General features: G+C 50.6%; 2 protein-coding genes across 2 annotated transcripts; both read left to right on the forward strand.

Annotated features, from left to right (window-relative positions):
- The first annotated feature begins 2067 nt into the window (after window positions 1–2067).
- On the forward strand, window positions 2068–3710 carry LOC119337691 (gibberellin 2-beta-dioxygenase 3-like). The gene is made up of 3 exons (XM_037609873.1): window positions 2068–2552; window positions 2757–2879; window positions 3378–3710. The coding sequence occupies exons 1-3, from the start codon at window positions 2175–2177 to the stop codon at window positions 3708–3710; spliced, it is 834 nt and encodes a 277-aa protein (XP_037465770.1). The 5' UTR covers window positions 2068–2174.
- Window positions 3711–5139: 1429 nt separating this feature from the next.
- Window positions 5140–5997, forward strand: LOC119355771 (protein MAIN-LIKE 2-like). The gene is made up of 3 exons (XM_037622644.1): window positions 5140–5233; window positions 5316–5886; window positions 5993–5997. Exons 1-3 carry the CDS (start codon window positions 5147–5149, stop codon window positions 5995–5997), a joined length of 663 nt encoding a protein of 220 aa, XP_037478541.1. The 5' UTR covers window positions 5140–5146.
- The last annotated feature ends 6467 nt before the right edge of the window (window positions 5998–12464 follow it).

The following is a 12464-nucleotide window of genomic DNA, read 5'->3' on the forward strand; positions in this document are numbered from 1 at the left end:
TATTATCTAAATATTCACCTTCCTATTGCATTGGTTAACGCGAATTTGCCCGGATTTAGCTCGCAACACGGGGGGAGGGAGGCAACGTCCCTCTTATATTCTCCCTAGCACATATAAATGCTATATATGTTCATCCTAATGTACCCCTAGCTTCTTAACAAAGAACACACCATTCATGTGATCTTTTGGTAACAACACCATGAAATATTTAACGAATCATAAACCCTAAACTCTATTTTTATGCAGGTATGACCGATAATCATACCACTACCATAGTCATGGCAAAAGGCTTAGGTCCTCGTGGAGCAACAATGAACCAACAAAGTGAGAGACTTCATTTTGTTTTGAAGATAACTATGACAAATGGATAATCATCAAGGAAATCTCTATCGTTCACTTATCATCGTCCACTTATTCACGTTAAATTAGTATGTTATCAAATCCGGTGCATAGTTTTCCTACATCTTCTTTTAGTAATGTCAATGAAAGAGGTGTCGTCTTTGTTCTGGTGGAAGTAATATTTTTTTTTAACTAGCAATGTTTATTCTAATTACAATGAGTAAAATAAGATAATGAATGGGTAGCCTATGCATCAGGTTGAAATCATGGGTTTCTTCTACTACATCGTCCCCACATAGCACCCTTTGACCTTTCTAATACTCGCTCTGTTCCATAATAACTGTAGTGGTTTACAACGTTATTTATTACGAACCGGAGGAAGTACCACACATGCTACATGCACACAACTTGCATTTTCAGTGACCTGCCTTTCGTTTGTGTGTGTGCACGGGTCAACCTTGTACGCGGTGTTATAAAAGGAAAAATCTCTTGGTGCTCCTATGATGGAGGTAATGATCATTCCTTTAGTTTTAAATCTTCTTGAAGGGGTCGTTCTTTTCTTTTTGCGAACAGGATCAGATCTATTATGAAGATTCATCGAAGTACAAAGCGCATCAAACATAACAAAAATCAGATCGAGGTCCATGGATCACCGAACGATCATTGCCGCCGTCAGAACGAGCCACCGATGCGCCGCTGTCGCCGCTCCCATACCGGAGCCGTCCTGACCTTGTCGATGGCAGCCGGGAAATCATCGTGCACGTGCCCCTAAGGGCCAGCGCCCAGGAGCCGCAGTCGTCGCCGTTGGATCCTTGAATCGACCTGAAGAACCTGACACCAAATATCGCTGTAGTGTACGCACGACGAGAAACTCTAACCTCACCGCCCCAAAGAGCTGGCATGAATCTACGCCGGAACTCCGTCTAATCCGTCCCAATGGATAAACTTAAGAGTTATCGGAGACCGAAACACTGACTCGAAAAAGGTGCGCCGCCATCCGTACAAACGCCGCCCCTACGAGGACGAAAACCCTACCTATCTATTAGCATGAGTCAAGACACCAGGATTCTCCCCGCCACCGGCCATGGGAGCAGCAGCCAGACGGGAGGCGAATCCACAGGCTCGCCGGTGAAGATCGAGGGGAGAAAGGCTTTCCTAAGTTGTCCTGGGAGAGAGAAAAGAAAAAGTGTACATGGAGTAAAAAAAAGGGTTCCGTTTGACCGAATAAAATTCTTGAGAGCAAAACCCTGCTCCCCCTATAACAGGGGCAATGATCATCCGCAAATAATATACTTAATGTATATTCAAGTGAATGTTGATTACGGAAGAATTTGTATTTCTGTTATTGAAAGTAATGGAAAGGCGTGCTGTCCGGTTGAAAAGAAAATGTTCAACCGAATGGAATTCACGAAAGCATGGAAAAGTCTTTTGTTTCCGTTGGACCGAAAATTTGGCGCCGATGCATCGCAGACGCGCTTGAACCGTACGGTTCCAACCGCCTGGTCGATGGCCACGGTGGCACTTCCCTGTTGGGTTCCACACATAGTGCATGCATCCACGTAGCTTGATCTGACATTCTTGCCACGTCACTTCACTCGCTAAACCAAACCAACCTGGTTGGTTAGCCCTAGTTAGTTAGTTATTACTGTAGCTGATAATTAATGCTCCTGTCGCCTATACATACGAGGCCGTCACCCCATCAGATGACCACAAGTGCAAACGCTCGCAGCCTCCTCTGTTCGGTTCTGCTCTGCTTCACCTTCACTAGATAGAAACCAGGTGCGTCCTTTAGCTAGCACATACCGAGAACTGCTCTGTTAGATCGGCAGTCGGCCATGGTGGGGATCCCACTGGTGAAATGCGCTAATGCGGCGGCGGGGGCGGTGCCGACTGTCGACCTGTCGGCGCCGGGCGCGGCGGCGGCCGTGGAGCAGGCATGCCGCAGCGTGGGCTTCTTCAGGGCGATCAATCACGACGTGCCGATCGCGCTCACAGACGCGCTGGAGGCCGGCGCCGCGGCCTTCTTCGCGCTGCCCCACAAGAGCAAGCTGGAGGCGTCGGCGAGCCCCTTGGGCTACGGCAGCAAGAGCATCGGCCGCAACGGCGACGTGGGCTGGCTCGAGTACATCCTTCTCTCCGTCGGGTCCGGCTCCGTCGCCGCCGCCTCCCTGCCGCCGTCGCTCCGGGCGGCGCTGGAGGAGTACACGGACGCGGTGCGCGAGGTGGGAGCGCGTGTGCTGGAGCTCATGGCGGAGGGGCTGGGGCTCGCGGAGGAGAACCGCGACGTGCTGCGGCGGGTGGTGGCGTCGGACGAGGCTGACAAGATGGTGCGCGTGAACCACTACCCGCCGTGCCCGTGCCCCCTGGCGGCAGGGCAGCGCGGCGTGACGGGGTTCGGGGAGCACACGGACCCGCAGGTCATCTCCCTTCTCCGGTCCAACCGCACCGGGGGCCTCCAGATCATGCTCCCGGACGGCCGCTGGGTCTCCGTGCCCCCCGACCCGGATTCCCTATTCGTCAACGTTGGCGACTCCCTGCAGGTAGCAGCCATAGCATTACCATCACCACTCGCTCACCAGTCACTTTGTTACCCTCATCGCTTACTACTGCATCTGGGATCCATCCATGCAGCCATTTGAACCAAGCGTAGTGTTGTGCATGCATGGTTTGGTCTGGCGCATTATTTAATTTAGCCGCTGGTGCCAGTTCAGTTCTTGTCAAGGACGTACGGGGCAAAGCGTGCAACTTGCGCCTTATATAACGAAATTGCTTCACACACGATAGTTGATGCACGATCGGCGAACGACACTTGCTCCCCAACAGCGCTAGCATCAGCTAAGGAAAAAACAATTGCTTCCTGCGTTCACAGGCAGCTGCCAAGTAAGATCGTGCAAGAGTCGGCCACAAATATGTCGTCTGTATAGCAGCGCCGCTTATATAATTATAAACTCATTGCCGTGCGACCCTTGTGGCTAGCGCCTGTGCCCTACCACCTGTAGCTACTGACTGATGTGTCTCGTTTGTTTTGGTGCATTCAGGTGCTGACCAACGGGCGGTTCCAGAGCGTCAAGCACCGGGTGGTGCCGCCGGCGGAGGGGGAGCAGTCGCGGCTGTCGGTGATCTACTTCGGTGGGCCGGCACCGACGCAGCGGATCGCGCCGCTGCCGGAGCTGATGCGGGAAGGGGAGCTGAGCCTCTACAGGGACTTCACCTGGGCCGAGTACAAGAAGGCCGCCTACAAGTCCCGCCTCAGCGACCACCGCCTCGGCCCCTTCGAGCTCTTCCCCGCCGCCGCCCAAGACTGCTGCAGCAACGCCGTCCAGCCGCCGGTGCCGGCGCGGGCGCCACCTCACGTGGCACGAGTGCACTAGCGCGCTCAGCAGGAGCTGTTTACTGTACCTGTTTATTTAATCCATGGATCCAGACATATGTGGTAACTAAAAGTAGTAGTAGGACTAGTTGTTGCTACATGGCTGAGTAGCCCAAAACGGACAAAATTACTGTTCTGACCCTTAAGGCAAACTAAATTCCGATTTGACCTCGTTCCGAAAAAAATTTCGTTTCTGACCTTTTCTGGTGACGCCAAGGTCCCTGGCGTCTGGATTACGAAGCATCCCTGGCGTCTGGCCCCTGGCCCGCACTGCCCGCCTGCCCGTTGACCTGCTGACGTGGCAAAGGGGCCAGACGCCAGGGTCCCTGGCGTCTGGCCCCGGTAGGCCAGACGCCAAGGACCCTGGCGTCTGGCCCCGGTAGGTTTACACCACGCGCGGGCCCAGCCCACCCATCCCCAACCTCTCCCTGGCGGCGGCCGAACGCAGGAACAGAGAGGAAACTTTCTCTCGCCCCTCTTCTCCCTCACACCAAATCCCCCCTTGATCTACTCCATCCTCCACCCAAATTTGTGGATCTGAGGCCCCCAAGCATCCTTGAGGTATTCTCCCCCATTCCCTCCAATTTGTTTTGATTAGAACATCTCTTTTTGGTTGCATTATTCATCATTGGGAGATGTTAGATGAGTACTTGTTGTTTTTGTTTTAGTAAATTTTGTGTAGTTGTTAGATGGTATAGTTGATTTGTAGATAGTAGATGATGTGTTGTTGAATATGTATGCAATTTGAATTTGTTTGGTTCATATGTAGATTATCCTATTGGCTTATTTTTTTTGCAAAAGAGATGATGAAATTGATGGTTGTATGTGACATGATTTGTTCCACAGATTGGGTTGTATAAATTAGATGTTATGTATTTGCATATGTTTTGAATATGAGTGTTTTAAGGGAGAGAGAGATGTTGCATATGATAAAATTTTGCATATGGTTATGTGACACCATATTATTTGAGAATTTTATTTGATTGAAAGATGATGTGCGTATATTTGAGAAGATGATGTATGCATGTGCTAGTAAATTAGCTATATGTTGAATATATAGATGGCATAATATTTGTTTGAATCTGAGAAAGACTACTTTGGCAAGCAAATATATTTAGAAAAAATATTATATGTGTGAAGTGGTATGACAATATAGTTGAATATATAGATGGCATAATTTTTTCTTCAAAAGAGATGATGAAATTTGATGATTGTGTGTGACATGATTTGTTCAATAGAATGGCGGATGTTGATTATGAATTTTATTTGATGGTGAAATTTGGTACCCTAGATGATATGTGTGCATATGAAGAAGAAAGAAATGATGTTGTTATGTTTGAGAAGAATGGTGTGTTCATATGGCATAACTTGGAGAAGAAAATTGTATTGTTTTATATTGTTCACGTATTCATAGATGTTTGTGATTTGTTTTGTAGAATGGCGGATGGTGATGGACCTTGGTATGACGGATTAATCGATGAGTGGGATAAGGAGCATCGTGCTCGTGCCATTGAGAATGGACAGGTAAGAAGCAAGACTGGGTCAATTTTCGTTGTTTCTCATTTGTGTTCTTGTATTGATTATTAAAACATCACTTTATTTGCAGGTTGTAGTTGCTATGCGCATGAGGGGTCATTCCGCTGATGACTTTGATTACGACCCGCGGTATGAGCCTTACATTCGGAGATTGGGTCTTCTCCCATTCGTGTTGCAGTTTAAGCGACGCGCTCCGCCGGTGAACCACGCGGCGCTGACCGCACTTGTGGATCGTTGGAGGCCAGAGACTCACTCGTTCCACCTTCCATGTGGGGAGCTGACGATGACCCTACAGGACATGGCTATGATAAGCGGCCTTCCTATCAACGGACAAGCTGTTACCGGTCGTGTCAGCGTGGGTAATTGGCGAGAACGGACTGCCGATTTAATTGGCGTTCAGCCCGAGGACCCTCAGGAAGGCAAGGCCGATACCGCAAAAGTGAGGCATTCTTGGCTAAAACTGGTCAGAGGAAACACCAACCCGTGCCCTCAAGATGCCAATGACGTGGTTGTGCAGCAGTACGCGCGGGCCTATCTTTGGTATGTACTAACCAAGGTAGTCTTCTCAGATGCAACTGGGAACTCAGCCCTCTGGATGTTCTTGGAGCCACTTAATAACTGGGATACCCAGTATAGCTGGGGTTCGGCCGCACTAGCATACTTGTATCGTCAAGTAAGAGATATTTGTAACCATTTATCTTGCATTTGTCATGCGCCTCCATATGTAACATGTTTGTTTGATTGCAGCTTGACTTGGCGTGTCGGAGGAAGGGAGGTACATCCTCATTGTCTGGGTTTGTTTGGAGCCTATCCGTGTGGATGTGGGAGCGGATCCCGGTTGGACGGCCCGATTTGAAGAACCCCCTCATGGCAAACCCACGGGGTAATCATGACCACCTCTAGCACTTGTGCCTGCTCGACCACCACCTCTAGCACTTGTGCTAGCTCGACCACCACCTCTAGCACTTGTGCTCCCTCTACGAACACTAGCACCTCTAGCACTTGTGCTCCCTCTACGACCACCACTACCACCTCTGACACTCGTTCTTCCTCAACCACCACCACCGTCACCTCTTCCACCTCTTTCACCATCGGTGCCGCCTCCATGACTTGTTTTTCTTTTTTTGGTTTTCTTTTTTTTGCATGTCCGCTCATTGTGTCCCCCTTCACCGCACACCCCACAGTTGATAATGTCAGGAGCCTCCATGAAATGACCGCTACCAAATTGTTTCATGCCAGTGTATCCAGCCAGGTCATCCATATCACCCCTGAACCTCTTAGTTCTCCTTCTACCCTTCGTCTCCACCTTCAGAAGAGGGTCTGGCCTAATATGAGGGCCATGGTACTCAGGCCACTGTGATTGGTCCAAGAAAGGGTGAAATCTTGGCGCCCATGTCAACCTAGTAGCTTCCACATGGAACTCTTGCATCCTCACGGTTTTTCCATCATTAACATGTATGTTTCTCGCCTTCGCCGCCATTATCAAATGCGAGCATGGCCAATGATACTTACTAGGCCTCTCGCACTGGCACCACCGAGTCTTCAGTTTCACCTCAAATGCAGCACCTCCATATTGTCTACCATCTCGTGTTGTGCCACCTGGCTCATCAATTTGATAGATCATTTCAAGTCTATCGAATACGATAACTTGTTGTCGTGAAGACTTGCTTGCTTGTAACTGCAACCATTCATCAACCTTTTCCGGATAATCCTTTTTTTCACCTATCCATTTTGCAGTCTCTTCAGAATGCCTCTGAAAGTACTCATTAAGCTTGAAGAAGGTGTACTCCACTATTGCAGTCACCGGCAAAGCACGAGCACCCTTCAACACATTGTTGAAACATTCTACGAGATTGCTCGTCATGTCGCCATATCGCCAACCACCATCGTCATGAGCGCGTGCCCACTTGTGCTTCTCACTTAAATTCCTAGTTAAGAAGTCTTTTCCCCCTTCGTTCACCGCTGCAAAGAGTTTCTTGTACCGAGCATCGAAACCTTGGGTGGTGAAGGCCACACATACATGGGTAAGGTCTTTGCTGAGCTCCTTGCTCTTACATGCCCGGTAAAAGTTGGCCACGAAATGCCTCATGCACCATCTGTGGTGAAGCTTTGGAAATCCTGGAATAACAATGTCCATTGCCTTGAGTATGCCATGATGTCGGTCCGATATGATGCATACCTCCCTAGCCCCAATCACGTTGTGCCTAACATGACCCATGAACCACTCCCAGTTGTCTTGGTGCTCGGAAGGCACCAAAGCAAATGCACATGGCAACACGTTGTCGTTTGATGAGTGCGCCATTGCTACCATTAGTGTGCCCTTATATCTACCGGTCAAGAACGTGCCATCTATAGACAAGACCGGACGACAATGCTGAAACGCCTCCACACATTGTCCATAACTCCAGAAGGCACGGTGGAACACTCCCTCGTGATCCTCGACCACATGAAACATGCCCGGGTTCCTATGTGCAATGGCGGCCAACAACCTTGGGAGCTGGTTGTATGCTTCTTCATAACCACCGTACAACATCCTAATAGCATTTGCCTTTGCCTTCCATGCCTTCCCATACTTGACTTCATAACCAAATTGTTTTTTCACCGTCCGCATGAGAAACCTCACTTTCATAGTGGGATCAAAGGCTATGTCTTTCATCCATTTGTATCCAAGATACTCAGATGTGAGTTGACGGTGCGTCTTTCTAAGTTGTTTCGATGGCGGTTTGCATCTATGAGTGGTATCACAACTTGTTAACACCCATTCTTCGGTTTCTTTAAGCTTTCTTGCACGAACCTTCCATGTGCATTCCTTTTGCTCACACACCACGGTGTAACGCAATTTCATGTCGGAGTGCTCAACATAAATTGTCCTATGGTTTCGAATGGCATAGTCAGCCAACCAAAACTTCAGCATAGGCAAGCTCAGAAACTTCAATCCTTTCTTCAAATAAGCATTCTCGTCCTCATTCTCCACCCTTGGTTCTCCTGGATCCGGGCATGGTGTTGGCTCAATCGCCGTCATTCTCATTCCACCGTCAACAACAGCTTTATGGGCAAGGTCGAGATCTTTAAATAAGTGAGTTCTTTTTTGTAAGCCCGTCAGCTCAAAGTGGATTTGGTTCTCCTCCTTTGTGAATCCATCCTCGTCCAACTGTTCAACTGGACCCTCGTCATCCGAGTCATACGCATATTGATGCCTAAAAGGCAAGTCACGATCCATGTCCTTTTGCGCTATGTACACATCCAAGTCACCAACATCATTGCCATGAAACCCTTCCTCTTGCTCTTCGTCGTCATCATAAGCATCTTCATCCTCTTGAATTACTCCGTCACTAGCAATCACCTCAACTTCATTTGCTTGGCTAGTTGGTGGTTGGCTAGAAGCATTGGGGGCATACAACTCAACCTCATTTGCTTGGCTAGTTGGTGGTTGGCTAGAAGCATTGGGGGCATACAACTCAACCTCATTTGCTTTGATAGTTGGTACACGGGGACATGGTGGGGGATAAACATTGGGGGCATCAACCACAACCCTATGCTCAACAAGTGGCACCATTGTCCTCTCGCTCATGTCATCCATTGGGGAAGAGACATGCCGGTTCAAATCAAAGGTAAACCGAGGAGATTCAGTGGTGGCAAACAATTCAAGTGACTTGTCTTCCGATTGGGATACTTTTTCCTTGTATACATCCCAATGCAAATCCGAGGTGATAGGCATACTTTTCAAGCGAGATTTGGCTCCAACTCCAACATCATACCTTCCTATTAACTTAACATCAACATTGGTGTCCATCCACTTCAAGACTTGTCTCACTTTTGCAACAACATCCTCATAGCTAGGGCTTCTATCAAAAACCAATGGTTCCTCACCCGTGTCGGCATTGTTACTCAAGAATGCCTCCTTGTCAATGTAATGAACATTAAAAAGTCTCTCCATCTAAAAATTACATGAATGCATTTAAGACCTCAATGAGAATTGGTGTTTATCCAAATACATCTTATTATATCCAAATCATATCAACACTAAATTATTGGCGATGTCCACAAAAGTATCACTAATCACTAATTAACACACTAAGCAAAGTTAACCCTAATCACTAACTAACCCTAACCCCCAATCTTTCTACTCAACAAACATATATTCCTACTACACACCATGCATAGCACTATATTATCAAAGTTAACCAAGCCATTCACACTAACATAAGGGGGAGAAAACATGAACTAGGGTTCCACCAACATGTATAAAATGCAACCAAAAGGACAAGACTTAACAAAAAATAATTGGATGATTTGGGAGAGATTAACAAGAGCAACAAAGTGATGGAAAGATCCACCTAAGGGATGTACCTTTTGGAGAGGATTTGAGGGGGGAGCTTGAGGGGTGAGAGAGAGTGGGGAGGCAGCAGCTCTTCTTCAAGCTCGGGCTGGATTGGGGAAAGTGTGTGGGGTGGGACCCACACACTCTCCCGGTGGGGTTATCCACTTACCGGGGCCAGACGCCAGGGACCCTGGCGTTTGGCCCCTTTGCCACGTCAGCAGGTCAACGGGCAGGCGGGCAGTGCGGGCCAGGGGCCAGACGCCAGGGACCGTGGCGTCTGCTTCGTAACCCAGACGCCAGGGACCTTGGCGTCGCCGAAAAAGGTCAGAAACGAAATTTTTTTTGGAACGAGGTCAAATCGGGATTTAGTTTGCCTTAAGGGTCAGAACAGTAATTTTACTCGCCCAAAACTGGCATCGCACCGGCGGCACCTGCCTGCCCAATGTGTCATGCTGGAAAAGAAAGCCGGCCTTGTAATTTCCACTAGTAGTAGTAGCAGCACTTCCACGTACATATGCAAGCACGCATGCTCTCTTGTCCCCTTCTGTTTGTTTGCTCACTTTACACCGGCAGGCAACGGCTTCTGCTCGCCACTGCCCGGTGTACCTTACATAGGCAGCTTAATTAGTTATTCGAGTCTACAAGCTATAATAAATAAAGTGTTAGAGCAACTCCAACGGGAGACCCATTTCCTACGTACACGTCTGTTTGGGTCGGCGCGGACAAAAACGCCGGCCCAGCGCGTCGACCAATTCACAAAATCCGTCCGGCTGGCGTCCGCGCGAACCCATTTCAAGCCCAAAATTGCGCCTGAAATACGTCGGCGCGGACGTGACGCGGACGCGCCGTGCGTCCCCTCGATGTCCGCCACGTGCCCACTTGTCTGCCCCCCAACGACCACCCGCGTCTTACACCTACCTCGGGCCCCCCATGGCAGCGTGTAGAAGGTCCGCGAGCCCGTCCTTTTCAATGGAAGCGTGCGCCGGGGCCGGCCTCATCCACTTCCAACGCCCGTCCACATCTGGCCACACCGTGCTCCCTCGTCGGCGACCAAGAACCCTAGCAAGCCCAAACCACCATGGGGTTTTTCAGTGGCAAGGGGGAGGGGGAAGCTGACCCCCGGTACGAGTTCCCACGGCTCGCCGACTCTTCCGCTGCCGCCTCCTGGACGCGGCTCGCCACCGAAGCGGCAGCGTCTGTACATACCAGTCCACCAGGCGCGGTGACACTGGCAGTGGCCACTGCAGTATTCGGATGTCAACCTGCCTCAAGGCTGGTATCTGTATCCGTAGCGGATCTTGATTCCGACAGTGCCACGCATGCCGCGGGCGCACGCCGAGGACGTTCGTCAGCGTCGCGAGGCCCTCACTCCAGAGCAGCGGAGGATGTTTGCCTACGCGCGAGACTCCCCCAACTGGGAGCGCTAGTTCGCGCTAGAGCACGAGGAGGAGCGCCGCCAGGGTGTCCACGTCGACCACGACGTCCCTCCGCCGCCGCCTGAGGTTCAGCCGCACGAGAAGGATGAAGAGGAGGCGTACCAAGCCGCCCTCGATCTAGCCCTGCAGTAGGCGTTGGAGGCGAGCAGGCTCGAGGAGGAGGCCCAATGGGATGGGATGGACCGCGCCCTCGCCTAGTTGGCGGCAGGGGACTCTGTCCTCGCCTCTGCCGCCCATCATCGAGCCCAAGCCAGAGCCGAAGCCGACGCGGAGGCGCTCGTCGCCTCCACCCACTTAACCGGAGGAGCCCTACACGTGGGCCGGCGCGTACTGCGAGTGGGTGAGCACGCCTTCGGTCCATGACGCCGCGACACCGGCAGAGGAGGCGGCCGACCTTGGGCGCTGGAAGGCACACTAGCTCGCTCAGGAGGCGACCGACGGCGAGCGGCGGATGCATTGGGAGCAGCTGATGCGCCGCGACGCAGAGGCGCCGCGGCTTTGGGAGGAGGAGGAGGAGCCTGCCCGGCTAGCCACAATGTTGGCGCCCCAGCATACGCCGGAGGAGGCTGCCCTGGCAGCGTACCAAGCGACGTTCGGGTGGCCTGGCCCTACTCCCGTCTTCATCGACCTCACCAGCGCCGACGGCGACATCAAGGGCAAAGGCAAGGCGGAGGACGTCTAGGGCAGCGTGCATGCGGCATATTTTTTTTATGTTTTTATTAATGTTTAAAAGGTTTAAGTGGACATTGGCCGGCGGTTGACCGGCCACTTTAATGTCTAATTATGTTTATTTCCGCAACCTTTTTTTTGTATGCCGATAGATTTGGGACCGCCTCCCGTTGGGCGGTCCAGCCGACCCATATGAAAATGCGGACGCGCATGTCCGCCTGGCTGACCAAAATGGACGAAAAGCGGATAAACCACGCACCCATTTGGGTCGCCTTGTTGGAGTTGCTCTTACATGACACGACACATATGTGACTCCTCATTATGGATAGTCTAACCCATGCTGAAAACTGCGTTCTTGAGTATAGCTTAGAGCATCTACAACTGCATTGGGCAAATCCGACCCTCAAACGCCCGCGGACGCGCCCGAGCGCGTCCGCGGGCACTGAACGGGCACACCTCATATTTCCTTCTCACACTCGCATCTCTCATATTTTAAACCTCAAAACCATGCAATTCACGCAACACTACATAATACACATGATCATAGTGCACTTCATCGGATTAGCCGGACAAAAGGAACATGATTCATCGGAGTTCAATGATAGACAGTGCAAATCCGTACTACAAACATAGATAAAATTTAAACAGAACGAGGAAGGGCGGAGGAAATCACCATTTCCTCGCTGTCCCCTTCCCCTTTCAGCTGTCGGCGCTGCTATGCCCCTCCTCCGTGTAGGCATCGGCGTGCGGAGGTGCGTCGTCGTTGGAGCTGGAGGTGGAGCCCTCTGTCATA

The sequence above is a fragment of the Triticum dicoccoides genome, chromosome 1A (genome assembly GCF_002162155.2).
Source record: "Triticum dicoccoides isolate Atlit2015 ecotype Zavitan chromosome 1A, WEW_v2.0, whole genome shotgun sequence".
NCBI lineage: Eukaryota > Viridiplantae > Streptophyta > Magnoliopsida > Poales > Poaceae > Triticum > Triticum dicoccoides.

Coding starts and splice junctions, on each gene's coding strand:
- LOC119355771 (XM_037622644.1), top strand. CDS start 5,147: ATGGCGGATGGTGATGGACCTTGGTATGACGGATTAATCGATGAGTGG. Junction 5,234..5,315: donor GTGCCATTGAGAATGGACAG/GTAAGAAGCAAG, acceptor CTTTATTTGCAG/GTTGTAGTTGCTATGCGCAT.
- LOC119337691 (XM_037609873.1), top strand. CDS start 2,175: ATGGTGGGGATCCCACTGGTGAAATGCGCTAATGCGGCGGCGGGGGCG. Junction 2,553..2,756: donor TGGAGGAGTACACGGACGCG/GTGCGCGAGGTG, acceptor ACGGACCCGCAG/GTCATCTCCCTTCTCCGGTC. Junction 2,880..3,377: donor ACGTTGGCGACTCCCTGCAG/GTAGCAGCCATA, acceptor TGGTGCATTCAG/GTGCTGACCAACGGGCGGTT.